General features: G+C 42.2%; 1 protein-coding gene and 1 non-coding gene across 8 annotated transcripts in view; both read left to right on the top strand.

Moving 5' to 3' along the window:
• The first annotated feature begins 419 nt into the window (after nucleotides 1-419).
• The window catches only part of IARS1 (isoleucyl-tRNA synthetase 1), a 71,672-nt gene continuing 47,662 nt past the window's right edge, over nucleotides 420-24,429 (top strand). For 5 of the 7 annotated variants that reach the window (XR_004277688.1, XM_032308772.1, XM_032308771.1 and 2 more), the window contains exons 1-7: nucleotides 431-514; nucleotides 7,848-7,973; nucleotides 8,692-8,848; nucleotides 9,108-9,227; nucleotides 11,553-11,635; nucleotides 17,698-17,815; nucleotides 21,933-22,080. Coding sequence is in view for 6 of the 7 variants with exons in the window: in XM_032308772.1 (XP_032164663.1) it covers nucleotides 7,855-7,973; nucleotides 8,692-8,848; nucleotides 9,108-9,227; nucleotides 11,553-11,635; nucleotides 17,698-17,815; nucleotides 21,933-22,080 (745 nt within the window). In the remaining variant the exon portion in view is untranslated. Of the gene's footprint in view, nucleotides 549-7,847; nucleotides 7,974-8,691; nucleotides 8,849-9,107; nucleotides 9,228-11,552; nucleotides 11,636-17,697; nucleotides 17,816-21,932; nucleotides 22,081-24,429 lie in introns of all 7 variants that reach the window. The other 2 variants (XM_032308773.1, XM_032308776.1) reach the window with 2 other exon arrangements.
• On the top strand, nucleotides 3,672-3,802 carry LOC116571267. Its single transcript, XR_004277825.1, has one exon. It is a non-coding gene; the product is annotated as a small nucleolar RNA SNORA84 (small nucleolar RNA).

Below are 24,429 nucleotides of genomic sequence, written 5' to 3'. Positions count from 1 at the left end.
CAGTGCGCACAACTGTCTCAGCCCCAGGGCCCTGCGCCTTCCCCGACCCCGCGGTGCCGGAGACGGTGTCCCGCTGCAGGTCTTTCCCGCGGTGACGGTGCCCGCCGCAGATCTCCGCGACCCTAAACCTTGCAATGGTCACTCAGGTCGGGGCCGCACCACCCGCGTAAAACGCGCAGTTAGCGGGCACAACAGCGGCTACCCCCGCGCCCCACAGTCCGCAGCCCCGAGCAAACTTCGCGCCCGACAACGCCCGCAGGAAGCCGTTCAGCTGCGGAGCGCAGCCGCCTTCCCAGCGCACACCGCTGCGCTCGTCAGGTGGGCGGGCCGGAGCCCTCGCGACCAATCGGGGCCCGGGTTGTTGATGGGTGCCGGAGAGTGCACGCTGATTGGCCGGAGTGGACCGGCCTTCTCCTCTCGGCCCAGCGCTGTCAGAGCGTTGCATCACCTCTGGACGCCCGGCGGCGGCGTGGACGCGGCTCTTTCCTCGTGCGCCTGCACGGGGCCCTTTCAGGTACACCCCCGACCTGCTCGCAAGGTCGCCCCAGGTAGTCCTCGCCCTGCCTGCGGGCCTCTGTTGTACCCTCGCCTTACCTATGAGGCTCTCCGGTACCCCCAGATTACCCCGCCCTGTCCGCAGGGTCGTCCCTGGTCACCCCGCCTTGCCCGCAGGGTCTCCTCTGGTAACGCTCCCCCTCCCCCGCCCTGCCCGCAGGGTCTCCCTAACAAAGCCCCCCTCCCTGCCGGCAGTGACGCCCCAGGTCACCCCGCCCGCCGTCCTGCCCACGGGGTCGCCCCAGGTACCCCCGCTCTGCCCGCTGGCGTGATTGGGTGACGGCGAGAATTTGTTGTGGCATTTCAGAATGTGGGGAAAATGATTTGACGATCGGGGCATTCCTTTGAAAAAATCTGGTCTTAGCCCGCGGGAAGGAGGGTTTATTGCCAAGGACCTGAGGTTGGTGGTGAGTAAGCACAGCATCCCGGCGGAATATGCAGTGTGCCTGGTGCGTGCGCCCGCAGCCGGGAGCAGAAGGACAGTTTTCCTATGGGGTTTGTAGCGGGGAGAAAGAAGTCTTCTCAGGAGCTGCCCCGAGCTTGGGGCCTGGAAGCTGAGTCGGACTTGGAGGAGAGGTTGCGTCTGAAGGACCCTAGTAAGTACGGCAGGATTTGGAAGTGTGTGTGTTGCTTCAGAAGAGGGGAACTTGCGGTCACTGCAACTTTAGGGTGTGCAGGAAGCAAGTGGGAGATGGCAGCCTCCAGCCTTATGAGTTTTTGGTGTTGAATGAAATGGTGTTGGGAAGGAGTCCAGAAGAGAAGAGGGGTTTTATTGTTTTGTTTTGTTTTGTTTTGTTTTTTAATACAAAGGTGAGGCTTAGTTTTAGCATCAGGTTTTGCATAAAGATCAGGAGGGATGAAACTAGAGGTAAAGTAATTGATTTAGGAGATTCCTAGTAGTATCATTAACTTTTTTTCTTTAAAGATTTTATTTATTTGACAGAGAGAGAGATCACAAGTAAGCAGAGAGGCAGGCAGATAGAGGGGGAAAGCAGGCTCCCGCTGAGCAGAAGGACCGGATGGGAATGGATGCAGACCCAGTCCCAGGACTCTAGGGTCATGACCTGAGCTGAAGGCAAAGGCTTTAACCCACTGAGCCACCCAGGCGCCCCTTATCATGAACTTTTAAAACCAAGTATCAGTAGAGGCACCTGGGTGGCTCAGTCCATTGAGCATCAGGCTCTTGATTTCAGTCCAGGTCATGATCTCAGGGTCGTGCACCTGCACTGCAGGTCCATCTCTGGGCTTAAGTACAGGCTACTTGAGACTCTCTCCATCTCTCTTTCTCCTTCCGACCTTCACCCCACTCGCACTTTCTGTCTCTCTCAAATAAATAGATAAATCTTAAAAAAAAAAAAAAAAAAAAAGGTGGGGAGGAATTCCAAAACCAATCCTCTTAATCATTGTCTTGTGCCAGGAGGAACCGCGGAGTGGGATAGGTTGAAAAGGCAGGTGGGAGGAGTATTGCTGATGGAAACTAAGGACGCTGGCCAAGAGATTCCTTCAGACCACGGGTGTCAGCACACACTGGAGGATAGGCAGTAAGAATGCTTCTGCAGGCAGCGGATTTACCGTTCAACTGGAGAGTGTGTGAAGAAAAACCACACGGTTTAGGAGAGGAACAGACTCGGGAGGGGAATATTAGTTCTGAAAAAGGGGATTGATAAAAGCCTTAGAGAGGAGGGTGCATTAGTTAAGCTAGGTAGTGCTAAGAGTATGTGGGGTGAGTTCCAGAAGCATGAAAGTAGTAGATCAGGAACGTGGTTTTTGTTTCTCAGTGTGATGTTCCTGGTGCTTGAGTTTTGTAAGAGAAAGGTCAGGAGGAAAAGTAGTAATTTGGGATAAGATCATGGTGGCCTTGAGTGCCCTATTGAAAAGTCTGTACAGAATATAGTTGGGAGAGAGGAGTTACTGAATTTTTTTTAATACAAAAATGGTACTTTCAGAGCTGCTTCTTAGGAAGTGGTATGTCGGATATACAGTATTTATTTTTCTCTTTATTTTAAAAGTTTTTGTGATAAAGTTAAAACATACCAAGAAAAGTGGTGTGAAGTAACAAAGATTTGTTCTTTCATGCTCCCCAGCCCCCGCCATGGTAGGCATAGTGAAGTTTGATGCATAGCCTTCTAAATTCAAATACAAAATTACTTAAACATAGATTTTATTTACATACGTATGTTTTAAGTCTCTTAAAAATGATAATACGCATAGTATAAATAGTTAGAACTATGACCTCCTTTTTTTCCTTTCTTAATATATAGGCAGTATGTATATTTGACATATTAGGATTATTTTTAATGCCTACATGGGACTGATGTGCCATAATTTATTTTAGTCACTTATTCGTGGATGTTCAAGTTGTTTTCAAATATTTCTCTATATGCTTCAATTAATATCTTTGTCCATATTTTATACATTTGTGTAAGTATATCTGTGGGGTATATGTTAATAGGATATGACTCAGTTGAGAAAAAGCTGGAGATAGACCCACCTCTGGGGTGAGATGTGACTTACTATGACATAATATGAAGACCTGGGGAGGCAGAAGAGGGAACAGAAATAGACTTAGAGATCAGATGCACATGACTTTGGTGATCAGTTAGATGTGGAGATTATCTGGTACTATTAAGGGGACTCAGATTTCAGATAATGGGAAGGAATAGTGAAACTACTAGTACAGTGGAATTAAAGACAAGCAGATGTTGTAAGGAAGTGCATGGATTTTTTTTTTTTTTTATTTTTAGAAGAGGAGAGGGAGAGAGAGAATCTTAAGTAGGCTCCACACCCAGGACAGAGTTCGCTGGGGGGCTCAGTCTCACAACCCTGAGATCATGACCCAAGCCAAAATCAAGAGTCAGATGCTTCACTGACTGTGCCATCCAGTGCCCCATGGGTATTTATTTGTAAAGTATTTTTGTATGCATTTCTAAGATCTATTGAAGTAAACACAAGTAAAAGTCAAGGAGATTATCTAGAAATTTCTGAACAGGTCTGGAAGAGTCTAGAATACGGAGAGTTGGAGGGCAAGGGTTATGGTAAGAAAGAAGAAGAGATTTTTTTCTCTTAGCATGACCTGGTGATTAATCTTTCTCCTCTTTCTGCTCCCCACACTCCATGCCCTGTGGTTACTGGATGCTGTTTGCAAGTACAGCTCTCCAGTGGATGTGAAGGGCCAGAGCAATCCTGTGATGTATGCGTGGGGGCTGTTTCTCTCAGCAGCCGCCACAGCCCGGTCACTGATACATAGCTCCTCCCTGTGCTGTTATGTTGAGTCTTTGTGTTTGGCATAATAATGCACTGATTCTTAATTTGGGGGGGGAATAGAAACTCCCTAGAAAGTTTTATAAAACTTATGACCCTTTTCACCAAAAACATAAATCTCACTTTCTAAAAAAAAAAATTTTTTTTTTCAGATAGATATTCCTGAATAATGATTAGAACAGTTCAAGAGTAGTGACTTAAAAACTGAACTGTGTGTGCTGATCCCCTAGGATCTTGTTAAAACGCAGGTTCTGAATCCTCAGTCCAAGGTGGGCCTGGTAGGTCTACTATAGTCAGCTCCCATAGGTGCTGGCAATTCTAGAACTGGCCTTGAGGAGGATTAGAAGTGACAGAAAGAAATGTATTGATATCCAAAGATCTGTTAATCTTCAGATGTAGCCTTTTCAGTTTCAGCAGGCCTCTAACAAGGTGGTCACTGAACCAGCAGAACCCCTAATAAATCATTTAGGGCACAGACACACCCTTACCATCTGTGAAAGGCCAGGCATTGTAACAAGATCCAAAGATCCAAAATGCCATTCAATTTCTGCTTAACACCATTTAATGACACCTAGACAGAAATGGATGCTTCGATGTTCTTGTCGTATTTTTTTCCATATATAAAATCCAAAGACAGCCTCACATCTCAAAAATAAATGAAAGAAAAGGAGAGACACTGATGGTGAAAAAACAACAACAACAACAAAAAACCCAAAACTTTAAAAAAAAAAATTTTAATGTGTATAAATTTTTTAAAATTTTGTTTTTTGGATGGCATGGGTCAATTACTCTGCTTGAGGTTTTGGTACTTTCAGAATTGACTGAGGTATTTAGGTCTCTTTGCTCTCCCTTGGCCTGCCTCTCCCTCTGCCTGCCAGTTGCCCTGCTGTGCTCTCTCTGTCAAATAAATAAAATCCTTTTTTTTTTAGATTTTATTTATTTCTTTGACAGAGAGAGACACCAAAAGAGCGGAAACACAAGCAGGGGGAGTGGAAGAGGAAGAAGCAGGCTTCAGGCTAAGCAGGGAGCCCGATGTGGGGCTGGATCCCAGAACCCTGGGATCACGACCTGAGCTGAAGGCAGACACTTAACAACTGAGCCACCCAGGTGTCTCAATAAAAATCTTCTTTAAAAAAAGTTAAAAAAAAAAAAAAAAAGATTTTATTTATTTGAGAGAGAGAGAGCGCGTGCACAAACAGGGGATCTGCAGAGGGAGAAGGAGAAGCAGACTCCCTGCTGAGCAACGAGCCTGACATGGAGCTCAATCCCAGGACTCTGGGATCATGGCCCGAGCTAAAGGCAGATGCTTAACTGACTGAGCCACCCAGGTGCCCCAAGTTCTTGAGTTCTTAAGATTCTCTATCTTCTCTGTTGTTTTCTTACTATTAGCAGTCTTGTCCCCTTTTAATCTGATGTTGGTTTGGAAACCTGGTCACCAACTTTATTGAAATTATTAAGTAAGAATACATAGGCTTTGAGGAGGAATGGGTTGGATGATGCTCCCTAGGTAAAGCCCCAGACTGATCAGGTGTTTCTGCAGGGATTTTTAGCAGAACTCTTAAAAACGCCACTTTAAGACTTCTCTTATTAAGGACTAAATCCAGGATGTATACAGTTTGTCCAACCCAAAAATCACAAATAAGCAATAAAAGGAATAAAATAGAAAATCGGAATGAGCTAGAAATTATTTGAATGTCAGAGTCCTATCTTTTTAGCGCTTTTTTTTTTTTTAAGGTTTTACCTGTTTTCCTCAAAGAAATGAGGTTATCTCAACAAAAGTGCTATCTGTCCTGTGAGTGTAGGTAAAAACTCTTACCTACTTTGATATTCACTTTTTTCAGGTTAATGCATTTTTAGTATCTTTACATAAATTTCCAAGATTTCCTTGTTTCTTCTTAAAATATGTTGTCTACAATTACTAAATGTTATATTAGAGTTAAGAAATAAGTGAAGAATGTTATTTAGAAACAAATTTTACAATAATCAAAAAGTACTGGGGTACTTGGGTGGCAGTTAAGCATATGCCTTCTGCTCAGGTTGTGATCTGAGTCCTGGGATCAAGTCCTGCATCAGACTCCTCGATCAGCAGGGTGTCTGCTTCTGTCTCTCTCGCTCTCTCTCTTGCTCTCTCTCAAATAAAATCTTTTTTTAAAAGTATTGTGTATTCCTACATCACACAACATGCAAAAATAACTTAAAATAGATCAACAACCTAAATATAAGAGCTCAACCTTCACAATTTTGTTTTAGGTAGTGGTTTCTTAAATATGACACCAAAAGCTCAAGAACAAAACAAAAAGTAGATAAACTGACTTCACTAAAAATTAAAAGTGGTGCTTTAGCAATAAGGTGAAAAAGATAAAGACAACCCACAGGGGGAACTCAGTTAGGGAAGAGCCTGCCTTCAGCTTGGGTCATGATCTCAGGGTTTGGGGATAAGCCCTTCGTTGGGCTCACTCAGCAGGGAGTCTGCTTCTCCCTCTGCCCCTCTCCCTGCTTGCACTCTTTCTCTCTGTCTCTCTCTCAAATAAATAAAATCTTTAAAAAAAACAAAAAAACAAAAAAAAACCACAACCCACAGAATGGGAGAAAATTTTTGCAAATTCTGTAGTCCCGATAAGGGACTTCTGTCTGGAATATATGAAGAACTCTTATAACTCAACAGTTAAAAGACAACCTAGTTTTTTTTTTTTTTTTTTAAAGATTTTGTTTATTTATTTGACAGAGAGAAATCACAAGTAGACGGAGAGGCAGGCAGAGAGAGAGAGAGGGAAGCAGGCTCCCTGCTGAGCAGAGAGCCCGATGCGGGACTCGATCCCAGGACCCTGAGATCATGACCTGAGCCGAAGGCAGCGGCTTAACCCACTGAGCCACCCAGGCACCCCAAAAGACAACCTAGTTTAAACATTGTATAAAAGATGAATGGTAATTTCTCCAAATAAGATATAAATATTGCCAATAAGCACATGAATATGTGATCAACATCACTAATCACTAGAAAATGCAAATTAAAGTCATGATAAGATATCACTTCATACCCACAGGATTTCCTATAATTCAGAAATGGACAATCAGGAGTGAGAATGTAGAAAAACAAATACTCACTGTGGGAAAATATAAAATGAGGCGGCAGCTTTAGAAAACATTTTCGGGTAGTTTCTCAAGAGTTAAACACAGTTTCCATGTGATCCAGCAATTGTACTCCTGGATGTAGACCCAAAAGAACTGAAAACATATGTCCATGCAAAATCTTATACATGGGGGTACCTGGGTGGCTCAGTGGGTTAAGCCTCTGCCTTCAGCTCAGGTCATGATCTCAGGGTCCTGGGATCGAGCCCCGCTTCAGGCTCTTTGCTCGGCAGGGAGCCTGCCCTCACCCCACCGCTGCCTGCCTCTCTGTCTACTTGTGATCTCTCTCCCTGCGTTAAATAAAATTAAAAAAAAAAAAAAGTTATACATGAATATTCATAGGAGGACTGTTCCTAATAGCCAAAAAGTGGAAACATTCCTAATGTCCATGAACTAATGAATGGATAAAATATGGCATAGCTATACAATGAAATATTCAGCCATAAAAAATAATGAAGTATAAAGACATGTTATAACGTAGAAGAACTTTGAAAACATAATTTAACAAGACAGACACATGATTCCATCTGTATGAACTGTTCTGAATAAGAAAACTCAGTATTGCAGAAAGCAGATTAATTGTTCCCCGGGGGCTGGGGAAGAAGGCAGTGGAGAATGACTGCTACTGTAGACAGGTTTTTGGAGCGGGCAGGGCAGAGCGGTAGTGAAGATGTGGAATTAGAGCATGCTCCTGGTTGCCCAACCTCGTGAATATACTAAAAACCACTGAATTGTACATAAGTATGGACTTTATGGTATGTGAACTATAATTCAAAATGTGATTTTTTTTAAAGTATAGTGTAGTGTTATGGATAGTAATACATACACTCATTTTAAAGTATGCCACTCTGTTATTCCTAGACTTTGCTGTTAAGAATAATAAATTTGCTTTTCTCTTGCAGAAACAAAATGGTTCAGCAAGTTCCAGAAAACATCAATTTTCCTGCTGAAGAAGAGAAAATCTTAGAGTTCTGGTCTGAATTTAACTGTTTTCAGGAATGCTTAAAGCAATCAAAACATAAGCCGAAGTATGTGAATTTCTTTGGTAATGGTAGAGTCTTTGAGAATAGTCATTTCTTAAAAAAAAAAGAATAGTCATTTCTTAGACCGAGTTCCATGAAGGCAGAAGCTTCACTGATTTTTGTGCTTCCAGCATCTCCTAGCTCTCTACATAGTGGGTACTTTGTGCAATGGGTACATATTGAATGGATGAGTTTTTAAATATTGAGGTAGATTCTGTTTCTTTAAGTCTGAATAGAGTTTATGTATCACCTTCTTCCGTTCTACTTTTCTCATACTTACCACCCTCATTTAAACACTAGACTAGTCCTAGCTTCCTGTTGGAGTATTTCCTGCTTCTAGTCTCCATTCACTTAAAGACCAGTCCTTTCTTTACTGTTTTTATCATGTGTCTCCTGTGTTCAGAAACATCATGAGATGTTTGTTCCTGTTTTACTGATGAGGTAACTCAGGATTGGTATGAATAACTTGCCTTATGTCATGGAACTAATAAACCGAGTGTGGATAGTCTGATGGTCATTCCAGCGCCGCAGTAACAAGGTTTTTTGAAGACAGGACCTCCAGTAAATATTTAACCATTTATGTCTGTGAATTTTCTGATTTGCTGCTTTTCTACATTCTATCTGCTTTTTATCACTCTACTATGATAGGAGCTATATGTAGAAAAATGTTATCCTAAGTTTTTGCTATTTTAAAGTCCCTTAACCTTTTTATTGTCTCTGTTAGATTTACGTTCTATGATGGGCCTCCTTTTGCAACTGGACTACCTCACTATGGACATATACTTGCAGGGACAATTAAAGATATAGTTACCAGATATGCTCACCAGAATGGGTTTCATGTTGAGAGAAGATTTGGATGGGATTGTCATGGCTTACCTGTGGTATGTTTGAGTCACCAGTCAAAATGTTCTGATTTTTTTTAATGAGCGTTGGATTTTATCATGAATTTTTTCTATAATGTACTTTGTTAATATGAATTTTTCCTATAATGTACTTTGTTTCTACAATATTATTTATAGTTCATTTTCTCTCTAGATTTTTGAGATCCAGTTTTTTAAAATCTGTGTTATTTGCTAGAGTTGCTGAATTGCATTTATTTCAGAGGGCAGGGATATTAACAATCTTACTGCAAATTTTCAGGAATATGAAATTGATAAGACACTGGGAATCAGAGGACCAGAGGATGTAGCCAAAATGGGGATTGTAGAATATAACAATCAGTGCCGAGCAATTGTGATGAGATATTCTACTGAGTGGAAGGTATGTTGGGTTATTTTCAGTGGAATGAATGAAAACTTTAATTTTTAAATGGAGTTGAAAAGGTTTATATCCCTTTTGTGCTTTTTATGAGAAACATCCAAAAGTATGGCTATCTGTGTGAGATTTTGACATAGGAGGGTTGACCGCCCTCTTTAAAGAAGTATTTAGTTTCTACCTACAACACTGTTAAGCTGTGAGCTTAAACTGTGCCCTGTCATATCTATGTACTTGACTGTCTTCAGTACTTAATCTCCTACCTACTCACTGTGTATGACAGGAATCGGGCTGTCCTAGCAAAGAGATTAACTTGAATGTTGCTGTTAAAAACAGTTCAGCTTTGGCCTCAGTGTTCTATTAATTTGACTGCCATCCTGCCTACTGCTTCTGTCCGTAAGTCCTGTGAAAGGCTGGCAGAGCTCCTGTCTCTCTCGTTCTGATGGGTGGAGGAGCAGAGGTCCTCCCATCTTCCCTGGTTCTCCAGCTAGTGTGTCTGTGTACCTTAAAAACATGTCTGACTTCTGTTTTTCCATCTCTCTCACCACTTTGACGTCTCAAACCTACTGTTGGAAAACTCAGAGTCTCCTGTTCTGCGGATAGTATCCATCTTCCAGGCCTCACACACCATCCTCACGATCAAATCAAATGCCAAATCCTATCAAGTCTTTTTCTTCAGTGTCTCTTGTCAAGTCATTGCATTCCTACAATCTCCCGGGCCCCCAGCCCCCTCCCTGAGTCTCTGTAACCATCTCCTGATGGGCCTTGTGCTCCCATTCTTTGCACTCGTCCTGCCAGGTTATCGCTCCCACAAGACTCATCGTTGTCTTCCCTGCTCAGAATTCTGAGTGGCTTCTCTTTGCTGGTAAATAAAATCTGATTTCATCAACCTGAAAATCAAGCTCCTCAATTCTCTCCTAACTTTCTATTTTTCAATTTTTAAATTTTTTATTAAAAATAATTTTGTTTTCCTAACTTGATGCAGTCAGACTTTCTTGCCTGGCTGCCAGAAGGAAAAAAAGCTAACGAATGTAATATGCATGTGGCTTTTTTTTTTTCCCTTAAAAATTTTTTTTTAATTTTTTAACTTTTCATTTTGAAATAATCCAGACTTAGCAAAAAATTTCAAAAATAGTTACGAAAAATTCCCCTATACTCTCCTTTCCCAAATTCTGACACCTTTAATAATCATAACATAATTATCAAAAGCAAGAAATTAACAGATACAGTATAATAGACTTTCAAATTATACCAGTTGTTCCACTAATTATTTCTTTTTTTTTTTTTTAAGATTTTATTTATTTAATTGACAGAGATCACAAGTAGGCAGAGAGGCAGCAGAGAGAAAGAGAAAGCAGGCTCCCTGCTGAGTAGAGAGCCCAATGTGGGGCTCGATCCCAGGACCCTGGGATCATGACCTGAGCCGAAGGCAGAGGCTTAACCCACTGAGCTACCGAGGCGCCCCATCCACTAATTATTTCTGACCCAGGGTCCAGTCTAGGAACACACATTGCATATAGTTGTCATACTCCTTATTCTACTTCAACCTGGAGGATTCCCTCAACCTTTCTTTGTCTTTTATGACCTTATCACTTTTTCTTTTTAAGTTTATTTACTTATTTAATTTCTACACTCAACATGGGACTCAATCTTACAACCCCAAAATCAAGAGTCAGATGCTCTTCCAACTGAGCCAGCCAGGCACCTGACCTTGTCACTTTTAAAGAGTACAGACTGGTTGTTTTATAGAAAGTGCTCCAAAGTCTGGCGTTTTCTCATGATTAAGTTTTCGTTATGTACGCATTTTTTACAAGAATATGCAGAAGTAACATCATGCCCTTCTCATTCTGTCATTATCAGGAGGCCTGTGATGCTAATATATCTCATTCTTGACATTAATTCTGTTCACTAAGGTAGTATATGTCAGGTTTTCCCATTGTTAATTTGCAGTTTTTCCTTTGTAATTAAGTATGCTGTGGGGAAGTCTTTGCAAATACCCTATTTCTTATACTTTTGTTTATGAATTTTAGCATCCATTGATGATTCTTGCCAGCAAGTTATACCTGTGGTGTATGCCAAATGCTATTTGGGTAAACTTTTATAAAGGAATCCGAATATTTTTAACTGACATCATCTGCATATAGGATGAATGCCAAGAAAATTGGTTCTTAACCTTACGTAGTGTGTTGTTTACTGCATAGGTTTACCTGAAACATTAGTTGTTTTGTTTTCCCAAAATCATTGTATATGTGATGACGATAGAAATGAGACACATTGATGTGCAATAACAAATATCATTGTTTAATAACTCTAACATTCATATTTTTAAAGTCCACTGTTACGAGACTTGGCCGATGGATTGACTTTGACAATGACTACAAAACTCTGTATCCACAATTCATGGAATCTGTCTGGTAGGTTTACTTGAAATTTAAATATAATGAATATTCTGTTTATTGCTTAGTGGAGAGATCCTCTAGCGTGAATCGGTTTTTCAGATTCACAATTACTTATCAGAAGTCTTCGGGATGGATTTGTTTTTTGTTTTTAAAGCTTTATTTATTTTGAGCACTTTTCAGTTCATAGCAAAATTGAGAGGAAGATACAGAGATTTCCCCTGCACCCTGCCCCCACGCATGCATGGCCTCCTCCACTACCAACAGCTCCCCTCTGAGTGACACATTTGTTACCATTGATGACATACACGGACACATCATAATCACCCGAAGTCTATAGTTTACATTTAGGGTCACTCTTGGTGTTGTATGTTATGTAGTTTTAGACAAATAACATGTAGTCATCATGGTAGCATCATATAGAGTATTTTTATTGTCCTGAAAATCTTTTGTGTACTAGCTGTTTATCTCTATCAACCTCTAGATTTGTTTTATAATTCAGTAAATTTTGGATTCTGCTAAGGTAATAGGATATGCATGTACTCTGTAGTATATAATGGCTCCAGCAGGTTTAGCAGCAACCTGTAATCAAATTCGTCAGTATTTTTGCATCAGAACACACAATTGTTCATGCTAAGTAGACAAAACAAAGAATATAAATGGCCTGATGTCAGTTGAAGAGTACTGAGGGGGTTTTTTGGTGGGTTTTTTGTTGTTTGTTTGTTTGTTTGTTTGTTTGCTTGCTTTTGGCCAAATTGGTACCAAATTTAGGGAAATGAAGTTTCAGAAGTGTTTTTGTTTTGTTTATTAAGCCTAAGAGATTGTGTACGTGTATTTTATACTGAGACAAGTTGTATAGTGTAGTCGCTTGCATAGCAAGTTACTTCTTTTTACTAGCATTGCTTCTTTTTACTATTACAAAACAAGTGTTACAATGCCAAAGTCTTAATTGGTGAACCTCTATATGAGAATCATTACATCTCCTTACTGGGCAAACAAATACCGTTATTATGACTGCCAAGTGCCCTAAGGACAGACCTTGGGCCTGGAGGAAGGCCTCTTTTATTAAATTACGCATAGTGACAGGTGAATTGCAAAGCTCTTTGGTATGATGCACTTCCTTTGTGCGCTTTGTAGGCACTTGTGGCTCTTACTGCCTTCCTGTCCACCTGCTTGCATTGCTGTTGGTCGAGATCTGTGGTACATGCTTGGCACAAGTCCTTGGCCCCTGAGGAGCTAGATGCCTTGGGGGGGGCAGTTCTCAGACCCTCTGACTTGACAGGCCCCTGTGATCACATCTCCAGACCCATCTCCAGACTGCAAGGTTGGAAGCTGATAAGAGTCTCAAGAGGGGGCTTTCCATTCACTGAACAGCTAGACTCTTAAGATCAGAGAAGCTCTAAAAACCACAATTTGGGTTACACACCTCCCGAGCACTTAAATGTGGCTAGTATGGTCAAGAAAATGAATTTCTCATTTTAATTTAAATTTAAATTAGCACATGTCAGGTGCCTGACTGGCTCAGTTAGTGGAGCACGTGACTCTTGATCTCAGGGTTAGAAGTTCATCCCGCATGTTGGGTACAGAGATTACTTAAAAATAATGTTTTGTTCTGTTTCGTTTTTAGAAAGAGCACATGTGGCTAGTGTCTACCATGTTGGACAATATAACTCTACACAATACTTCTTACTTTATGTAAAACCATACTTGAATCAGAGAAAACAGTTTTCAGAGCTGCTCAGCATTAGGGCTCCTGGGTGGCTTGGTCGGTTAAGCATCTGCCTTAGGCCCAGGTCAGGGGGATCTAGTCCCTGCTCAGCAGGGAGCCTGCTTCTCCCTCCTCGCCCTGCCTGTGCTCTGTCTTGCTGTCTCTGTCTCTCTCTTTCAAATAAATAAAATAAATAACTCATTTTTTAGAAAGGTTCTAAGTATTAGAATATTACTGGGGAACATGTTGGCAGATATATAAGGCATATAGGTTTAGAGGGAATATAAAAAGATAGTAGGAGATACCTTTAATAATGATGACATTAATAATGGCAGATAATTTAGATGGGATTGGTGCTTTTGACTACATAAAGTACTTCCCTATCAGTTTTCCCACGTGATTCATAGAGTCCTGGGTATTGTGTTTGGACCCTGTTTCAAGGTGAAGACAGGTGACTGACTTGCGTGAGATCACAGTTTATTTTATGACTCCTAGGTTTCAAACTGGGTCTTAGGATAATAATCCTTCTCTAGTCTTCTGTGAATATCCTTGAACCAAAGCATATAATTTAAGACTGAGTTTAAACTTGGGCAATTTGAGGGGTACCTGGGTGGCTCAGTTGGTTAAGATCTGACTTCAGCTTAGGTCATGATCTTAGAGTCCTGAGACTGAGCCCCACATCAGGCTCTGTGCTCAGCGGGGAGCCTGCTTCTCCCTCTGCCTCTCCCACTGCTTGTTTTCTCCCCCTCCCCCAAGTAGATAAATAAAACCTTGAAAAAAAAAAAAACCTTGAGAAATTTGTGCTAAGGTGACGGCATAAGAAGATCCTAAAGTCACACACAAATGGAGGGGGTGCTGGGTGGCTCAGTTGGTGAAAGGTCTGCCTTCGGCTCAGGTCATGATCCCAGGATCCTGGGATGAAGCCCCGTGTAAGGCTCCCTGCTCAGTGGAGAGTCTGCTCACATAGATCTACAATTTCCTGGGCAAAAGACCTGGAAACTAGCTGAACAACTCCTCCACCACAAAAGGCCCACATCAAGATGGACACTGGGAGGCAGAGATAGATTGATTGATTTACTTGTCGTAGAACTTCAGCCTGAGGGCCTGCCTTTAGGTTTACTACTATATCTATAGGCTACAAAGGTGTCCTTGGGAATGTGCCCCAGGGGACACCATATTTGTGCTGTCTCTCAGCCTCATTGCTGCTCACTGATCCCTCCCAGAAAGCAGTTTATATATATACCCAGTTTTTGCAGCTATTAGCCAGGGGACCAAATTGCCTGATGTGGAAGTCCATAAGCTTTATAGTGCGGTCCCACAGGGCTGTACACATTTGTGTACTTTATTTTTTTAGGATTTTATTTTTTTATTTGAGAGAACATGGGGAGAGTGAGAGGGAGAAGCAGACTCTCCACTGAGCAGGGATCCTTACACGGGGCTTGATCCCAGGATCCCGGGATCATGACCTGAGCCGAAGGCAGACCTTTCACCGACTGAGCTACCCCGGCGCCCCCTCTATTTGTGTGCTGCTGCTTGAGTGTCTGGGTTCACATTCAGCCTGAAACTAGGTTCTGACAGAGAGACCTCACCCTGGTACACTCACAGGTCTTGGAACACTTTCACCAACAGCGAACTATTGAGAGTAAGTCAGGTCTACGGCCATACCACCCTGAATGCGCCCGATCTCGTCTGATCTCGGAAGCTAAGCAGGGTCAGGCCTGGTTAGTACTTGGATGGGAGAATAAGTCAGGCTGCTTAGGCAGTCACAAAGTTTGAGAGATAACCGAGAGCTCTAGGGCAAGGCTGAACAAGAAAGTTCATCTCCCACATGAGACTGCTCCTTCAAGACTGGGAGAGGTAGCGGTTTTACGTGGTACAAAGAAACAAACCCGGAGCATCAAGCAAAAGGAGGAGACAGAGGAATAAGTTCTAAACAAAACAACAAGAAAAAACCTCAATGAAATGGAGGCACGTGGGGCTCCACAGTAAAGAGGACCTTGAAATACTAAAAATAGAAATACCATATGATGCAGTAATTCTGCTTCTGGGTATTTATCCAAAAAATCCCCCAAAACACTACTTCAAAAAAGATGTCTGTACCCTTATGTTCATCACAATATTATTTACAGTAGCCAAGGTGTGATACCAACCTGAGAGTGCACTGGCTGACTAACAGATTAAAAAAAAAAGAAGAAAGAAAGCAGGGGTGCGTGTCTGGGTGACTCAGTCAGTTGAGCGTCAGACTGTTTGATTTTGACTCCGGTGACAATGTCAGGGTCAGTGGGATGGAGCCCCGCATCAGGCTCGGTGCTCAGGGTGGAGTCTGCTTGAGAGTCTCTCTCCTCCTACCTCCTCACTCCCTTGCTTACCCATTCCCCTCTCTTTCTTCAAAATAAAATCTTAAAAAAAAAAAAAAAAAAAAGATGTGGGGTGGGGGCCCTGGTGGCTCAGTGAGCTAAGCATCCAACTTCTGATTTCGGCTCAGTTCACAGTCTCAGGGTTGTGAGATGGAGCCCCACATCAAGCTCCATACTGGGTGTGCAGCCTGTTGAAGATTCTCCCCCTCTCTCCCCTCCCCCCCACTTCCTCCCTCTCCTCCTCTTAAGAGAAAAAGGATGCAGGGGGAGGGAGGGAGCGTAAAATAGAGTATCACTCAGTCCTAAGACAGAGTAATTCTTGCCATTTGACAACATGGTGGACCTTGAGGTATTATGCTAAGTGACCTAAGTCAGAAAGCAATACCTTTTGATTTCACTTAGATGTGGAATCTAAAATAACAAAACTTGGGGCACCTGGGTGGCTCAGTCAGTTGAGTGTCTGCCTTCTGCTCAGGTCGTGATCCCAGGATCCTAGAATCAAGCCCTGCGTTGGGCTCCCTGCTCACTGGGAAGCCTGCTTCTCCCTCTCCCTCTGCCTGCTGTTCCCCTCCTCTCTCTCTCTCTCAAGTAAATAAATAAAATCTTCAAAAAGATAAAATAACAAGACTTACAGACACAGAGAACAGAATGGTATTTGCCAGGGGAAAGAAGAATTTGGAGGTGGGCAGTGGGTAAAGGGAGGTCAAGAGGTACAAACTTGCAGTTGTAAGTAAATCACGGAGACGTAGCACACAGCATGGGGACTATAGTCAATAACATTGTGCGTATTTTAAGTTGCCCAGATGATAAATCTTAAAAGTTCTCATAAGAAAAATATTGTTGTAACCTTTGTGGTGGAGGGTGAGTAGACTTACTATGGTGATGATTGTGCAGTGTGTATAAATACCAAATCCTCGTGTTGCACATCTGAATCTAATACAGTGCTACATGTCAGTTATGCCTCAGTAAAAATATAATAAACTTGGGCAATTTTACGTAGAACTTCACTTTTTAATCTTTGTTTAAAGCCAAGCAATACTATGAAAAAATGTGCACAGTTTTCCATAAAAATGTATTTTTAACAAGTGGGAAAGAGTTTATTTATTGTACCAAGCACATAGGAATTGGACTATAAAAATTATACATAAAGACAGAATTAAGGGTTCCCACCAATGCATCCTGACATCCAGCCGGGACAGGTCTGGAGACCCCAGGATGTCTGTTACATTGACATGTCAGCATCTTGGTACATTTAGCTTAAAGCAACATGGTTGAATGTTTAATAAAAGTTTTTGACTGGGGCGCCTGGGTGGCTCAGTGGGGTAGGCCTCTGCCTTCGGCTCAGGTCATGATCTCAGAGTCCTGGGATTGAGTCCCGCATCGGGCTCTCTGCTTGGCAGGGAGCCTGCTTCCTCCTCTCTCTCTCTCTCGCCTGCCTCTCTGCCTGGTTGGTCTCTCTCTGTCCAATAAATAAATAAAATCTTTAAAAAAAAAAAATTTTTTTTGACTAACTGTAGGAGAGATATCCTAATCCCAACTATTTATTCTTTCTAAATTGCCTTTGTAAAACTGCCCACAATATAGTAAAATTTAAGCAATATACCAGAAAACTGTTAAGAAAAGCGAAAACTGAAATCCCAACAATATTGTTAACATATTGGTTAACACATTGGTAAAAATTTGCTTTTTCAGCATCTCTAAAAAATCTAAGTATATGGATATGTACAGTTTTTCCAGTTAGTACGTCAGTGGATGGTATGGTGTGGATTGCTTTTCTTACACAACATCAAGTCATGAACATCTTTCCATGGACAGATACTACCACTTTTAATTTCTATACAATGTCTCCTACGAATCTGTTTTAATTTGCCAGCCAGTCCACAGTTGAGAGACATGATTTTTCCATTTGATTGGCTGATAGAAACTCTACTGTAGACAAACACATAAATATCTGAGGTTGGGGAGACAGAATTTTGGTTGTGTCATTGTTGTAAAACTGTGTCTTTACTTGCCAGGTGGGTCTTCAAGCAGCTCTATGATAAAGGCCTTGTGTATAGAGGTGTGAAAGTCATGCCTTTCTCCACCGCATGCAACACTCCACTGTCCAACTTCGAATCTCACCAGAACTACAAGGTGCGTGTGATGTCATCGGGCTTTAACTTGTACCATGGAAGTTAAAGGATTGTGATCACAGTAGCCAGTCCCGGTGTGGAATGTTAGCCGGGGGAGTCCGTCAGATTGACCGTTTCTTACGGAGTGCTGCTAATGTTGCCAGTCACTGAACTGAGGCTCTATAAAGGGCAAAAGAGGGATTTTTTATCCCCTTGAGATTTGTGAAGGGTGTATCTTTACCTGACAGTGTCTGCTCGTTTTGACCTTATCTTTGTGCCTCTCTCGGGTTATCTAGTCCAGCTCTGCCCTGTTTCCCTCCAGTCACTGCTTTTGGAAGAGGTCTTGGTTTGAATGAGGATGCCTCATCTGGGACCCTGTCGTGTTAGTCATTTGTTACAAGTAGTTGGAAGCAAATCTGATTTGTCCTTGGTCGGCAATATTATGATCTTTTTGTCTGATGGGTGGAGTAACTGCTGTGGCTGCTGTGAAAGGAGAGTTGAGACGGGTCTCGTGTTCACCGAAGTACACTCACTGCTTTACCTTATCTAGAAGGCGAAAAAGGTGGTGGGTTTGAAACGTGGAACTTCTCTTCTCGTGTGTGTACCCAGGAGGTGTTTTCATTTCGGAGACCTCATCTAGCCTCATTGTTTTTAAAGGACCTAGTTTGTTTGAGAATTGTATTAATACATTAAATATCTTTAAAACACAAGAGATCTTTATTTTTTCCACATTACCATAGAACAGTTATTACACCTAAGACAGTCCTCAGTCATCAGGAGTGTGAATTATCTATTATAATGGTCTAATGCCTAGATATTACCAGTGTTCACATTTTCTTTTTTAAGATTTTATTTATTTTTTTGACAGAGAAAGACACAGCAAGAGAGGGAACACAAGCAGGGGAGTGGGAGAGAGAAAAGCAGGCTTCCTGCTAAGCAGGAATCTTGATTCGGGGCTGAATGCCAGGACCCTGGGATCATGACCTGAGCCGAAGGCAGACGCTTAACAGCTGAGCCACCCAGGTGCCCCATTGTTCACATTTCTGTATGTCTCTCAAATACCAGGCCTTTTTCCCTCTGTTGTTTGTTGTTTTTTTTTAATCAAGATCTAAGAAAGACTCATGTGTGGCTGCAGTTGTCTTTCAGGTCTGTTTTCATCTGTGGTCTCCATTTTGCTGTCTTCCCCTTTTTTGCCCTTGAAAATCATTGTTTAGGAGACAGGTTTTATCTTACAGAGTTTCCTGTAATGAATTTTGCTGGTTACGTCTCCACGGTCCTCTGAATTGGAATGTCTCATATTTGTCGATGTCCTTCCTTCGGCATGTGTGTCATGAACAGAGGTCACTGTTTAAAATGGCTTTCATTTGTAAATGGCTTTTCTCAGCATGATGTTTGTGACAGTCATCTGTGTTCTGTGGAGTTAGGGATCTTTTGTTCTAGCTCCTGTGCAAGTGAATAGTCCACAGTTGATGTATTTACAGCACATTTCTCTCCACTTTCTTACAGCCTGGTAGGTGACAGCTGTGTCGAATCCAGTGTTTCTTTCCATGCGCGATTTTATACTTTTACTATCTGCCTAAGTATTCACAAACAGTATGTCACCTTCTTAGGCTTGTCTTTAACCGCATACATTGCACTTACTCCGTACCTTGCCGTTCATAGGAAGCATTAAGTTTTAAAGATTCTTCACCTTGACACATGTAGTTTTGAGTTAATTTTTATCTGCTGTACAGTGTTCGATATGACAGATTGCCGCGTATTCATTCTTTTGATAGACATTTTCAGGTGTTTTGAATGGTAGCAAACAGTGTTGCTGAGAACATTTTTGAACGTAAATCCTGTGTACTTATGCTGCAGTTTTCTTTGGCTTCTAGATTTCTACATGTTAGATCCCCAGACTAGCTGTGAGCTCCTAGAGCTTTTAGAGGGTATCGTCTTCTGTAAGTACACAAGTGAATTCTCTTGGGATGAGCAGGCTGTGCAGAAGTAAACTGAGTTTCTGTTCTAAAAGGTAAACCAGTTGTGGTATATAAAAGTATTTATCTTTTTTATGGCATCTGAATTTTCAGACATTGTATTATACATACATGAATTGTGCCCTACATTCTTTATTGTGCCTGGCCTCTCTTGCTCAAGGTTATGTTTGTGACAAGTCATCCATGTTGTATGTAGTTGTAGAGCATCGTTCTAATTACTGTCTGGCACTTACTTTACCCACTGTACCATTGATGAGTATCTAGGTGATTCCCAGTTCAGGGCTCTGATCAGTAGTGCTACTCTGAACTTTGTAGAAGTGGGGAGCATGCATACACACATCTTCTATGGGTTACATACCCAGAAGTGGAATTACTGAGTCATAGGGTGTACTTAACACTTAGCTCTAGTACCAGGGTTGGCAAACTGTGAAGTGCCAGATAGTATTTTAGGCCTTGTGGGCTGGATGTTCTCTGTTGCAAGTACTCAACTCTGTCAAAATCATTCTTTGTTCTTGTGGTATAAGAACACGGGTGAGGCCAGAGTTGGCCCATGCATCATGGTTTGCTGCCTCCTACTCTGGATGTCCCAGTCTGTACTCCCTCCAGCCAGTGAGTACTCTGCTTTCTTGCCAGCACTTAGCATTTTCTGTCTTTTCTCTAGCCAATCTGTAGTTATGTTGGTTGCAACTAAGGTTTGTTTTTATTTCTAACTTTTGACATAATTTTAGACTTACTGAAAAGTTCATAATTGATGGCCACCCTCTTTGACCACATCCGCATTGTCCGCTCTCCCTCTAGGAAATGGCGGTAGACCAGGGCCCTTTGAGAGTAGGTTGTAGACATGATGTCCCTTTTCCTCTAAAAAGTTTAAGTACAGGGGCACCTGGGTGGCTCAGTGGGTTAAGCCGCTGCCTTCGGCTCAGGTCATGATCTCAGGGTCCTGGGATCGAATCCCGCATCGGGCTCTCTGCTCAGCAGGGAGCCTGCTTCCTCCTCTCTCTCTCTGCCCGCCTCTCTGCCTACTTGTGATCTCTGTCTGTCAAATAAATAAATAAAATCTTAAAAAAAAAAAAAAAGTTTAAGTACATATTTCTTAAAATCCATACTCTTAAGTAATTGAAGTTAGGGAATCAACATTGTGAAGTGTTACCATCTAATCTGTAGTTTGATTCTGTTAGTGGTCCCACTGATGTCATTTTCAGCAAAAGAGAATTGTAGGGTATGTCTTTTGTTCGGGTGTTCCATGCCCAGGCTTCTTGGAGCAGCACCTCTGTGTCTGGGATTCCTGTTGCTGGCATTCGAGGCACACAGGCCAGCACTCCTTCAGGTGGGCCTGACGGTTCCTGTGTGGATGAGGTGAAGTTTCCAGAGCTCCTCCTTCTCAGGGCACTTTATTCAGAGCTCAGTGAGTTGGCCTGGGTCAGGGGATGAGTTTTTCTACTTTGGAGCTATCTATTTATTTATTTATTTATTTATTTATTTATTTATTTATTTTTAAGATTTTTTATTTATTTATTTGTCATAGAGAGAGAAGCGAGAGCAAGCACAGGCAGAGGCAGAGGGAGAAGCAGGCTCCCTGCCAAGCAAGGAGCCCGATGTGGGACTCGATCCCAGGACGCTGGGATCATGACCTGAGCCGAAGGCAGCCACTTAACCAACTGAGCCACCCAGGCGTCCCTTTGGAGCTATTTATTAAATATTTTTAAATCCTTGATATTTTCATGTTGCCATAGAGTTGGAACCAACTTTTTATTTAATGAACTGAATTAATATTGGCATATTGCAGTTTTAAGTACATGGTGTTTAAAAATGATTCATTCTTTTATTTTGGAATAAAGAATCATTCTACCTTTCGGAAGCATTATTTTGTTGAGCTGACTTTTCATGGATTTACTATAAAAGTAGGTCATTATAATGGTGAAACCTCTAATGCATATTCATCTTGATACATTTAAAATGTTTTACTTATGACTACCAAATTGTTAAAACATTTTTCAAGAATATAGAGAAATAAAATTGGAATTTCTTGCTTTGTATTTTCTTTTTATAAATATGGCAGCTGGTTTTTATTTTGGAAATCTGTTTTTTAGGATCAGTTCCCTTTTCTTCTGTACCTATTATTATGGATTTTATAAAAAGGTGTTTTATCTCATTTTATCTCAGGATGTTCAAGACCCTTCAGTGTTTGTAACTTTCCCTTTGGAGGAAGATGAAAATGTGTCTTTGGTGGCTTGGACAACCACTCCCTGGACTCTACCTAGTAACCTTGCCCTGTGTGTTAATCCAGACATGCAGTACGTGAAGATTAAAGGTAAGTATCGGCCTGGTTATTTACGACTGATACAGAGAAGCTCACTTTACCTTATTTTGGGATAGAATGAAAGCTTACATTTCTTTTGGTGTAAAACTAAAAGTTTTACTTTTTTTTGTCATTTTTTTTGTTTTCTTAAGATTTTTGTCATTTTTTTGTTTTCTTAAGATTTTATTTATTTGAAAGAGAGAGAGAGAACATGAGCAGTGGGGAGGGGCAGAGTGAGAGGGAGAAACAAGCTCTGCGCTAAGCAGGGAGCCTGACTCGGGGCTTGATCCCAGGACTCTGGGACCGTGACCCATCACCTGACTGAGCCACCCACGCACCCCTAAAAAATAGAAGTTTTTGAAAAAATGTTAGGCTTAAATAGAAAATAATCTCTACAAGAGGTGGGTTTTTTTCATTTTTGGTTGAAAAGTAATGCACATAAAAATTTTAGAAGTAGAGAGATATAAAAAAAGGATACCTTACAATTTTCAGATTGTAATACACTTTTACACGTGATGCCCCAGTTACAGGTGAGGAGCTGGAGGTTCAGAGAGGTGGCCTCTCATTGTTGCCAGGAACCCACCAACCAGTGAACTCATTCAGACACTAGCATCAGATTGCTCAGGTTAAGGGCCCAGTCCTGCAAGCGGTCCCCCCACCCCGCTACAGCCTCACTGCAGATGGCAGTTGCAAGTCTTGTGCTTCTGACAGACCTGTGACCTCCTCGAGTTGAATTCATTTGCTAGAGCAGCTCATAGCTCAGAGACACTGAACCAGTTCACTGTGAAAGGACGTAAAGGTACACGTGAGCGGTGGAGTGCGGTGCAGGGGTGAGGCCGGGTGGTCCGGAGCACAGGACCTCTGTCCCCCAGGGAGCTGGTGTGGGCGGCCCTCAGCGTGTAGATGCATTCACTAACCTGGAGGCACTTCACACCCCATCCTTGGGGGTAAGGGAGGCTTAACTACTTAGGCAGGATTTATTAAATCATTGGCTTTTGATGATTGAAAACCATCCTTAGGTGACCTGGGGGCTTTCCAGAAGTCCCCTCATTAGCATAACAAAGGACCCCTTTATGGCTGTTACCAGTTAGGAAATGACAAAGGTTTTAGGAGCTCAGCCAGGAATGGGGACTAAGACTGAAATATGTGTCTATTCTAAGTCCTTGTGTCAGAGAGTCAGTACCAAAACTTCAGAGTTCTGTGCCTTTCAGATAGTCCCTGGTAGAGAGTTAGCCAAAGTCCTCATGAAGCTCTTTCCATAGAGATTTATGTGGAAAAAGAAGATTCTTACCTTCAGGTTTGGGTAGTTTATGGAAGGAAGGGAAACCCCGGAAAGAAAGCCGTAGTCAGAAAAGAGATGACCGTACAAGATAGGCGACTTGATTCACAGCGGCTTGTGAAGCAGGCACAGGACTCGAAGGAAGGAATGGGGGAAGGGCAGTGTGCAGAAAACGGGTTTTTATTACTACTTAGAAGTGCCTTGGGAGGGATTCCTGCCTGGGTGGCTCAGTTGGTTGGGTGACTGCATTCAGCTTGGGTCATGATCCTGGAATGCCAGGATCAAGTCCTGCATCGGGCTCCTTGCTCAGCCCCCGCTGCCTCTTTCTCTGACCCTCCCCTCTCTCCTGCTCTTTCTAGCTCTCAAATTTAAAAAAAGAAAAAAAAAGTGCCTTAGGAGCAGATAGGGTCAGCAGCTGGTTTCCTCTGTTCCCAGCCATGGGCATATAGCCTCTCCAGGCAGGGACAGGCCCATGGCGAGAGTTCCCTGTGTCTCCCTGGGGATGTGGCCGTTCATTCTCTAGTGAGCCTGATAATCTGAGGGGCCATCAGGTGGAAGGACTTCAGTCCTGTCCCTCCACTGCCTGCATGCGACACAGGTACCTGGTGAGCCATTTGTCCTGAGTTTTATCCAGAAAACGTAGACTCTGGTGACAGTGAAGGTCTGATGCAGCTAGAGCTGGTAGGTGGCAGTGTTGTTTCTAGTAGCTTTTCAGTGAATTGCAAAGGCCTTCTCAATGATCTGTTGATTCTCATGTTTCTTACAGTGAACTGAATCTACATCATAGACTCTAGCAAATCCTTGGGTATATCAGGGGTGGCTGGCTGGCTCAGTTGGAAGAGCATGCAGCTGTTGATCTCAGGCACATGAGTTCAAGCCCCATGTTGGGTGTAGACATTACTTAAATAAAAACTTTTTTTTTTAAGATTGATTGATTGATTTGACAGAGATCACAAGTAGGCAGAGAGGCAGGCAGAGAGAGGAGGAAGCAGGCTCCCTGCTGAGCAGAGAGCCTAATGTGGGGCTCAATCCCAGGACCCTGAGATCATGACCTGAGCCGAAGGCAGAGGCTTTTTTTTTTT

The sequence above is a fragment of the Mustela erminea genome, chromosome 12 (assembly GCF_009829155.1).
Source record: "Mustela erminea isolate mMusErm1 chromosome 12, mMusErm1.Pri, whole genome shotgun sequence".
Taxonomy (NCBI): domain Eukaryota; kingdom Metazoa; phylum Chordata; class Mammalia; order Carnivora; family Mustelidae; genus Mustela; species Mustela erminea.
The sequence above is the reverse complement of the archived record's forward strand: the minus strand, read 5'-3'. Positions and strand labels throughout refer to the sequence as shown.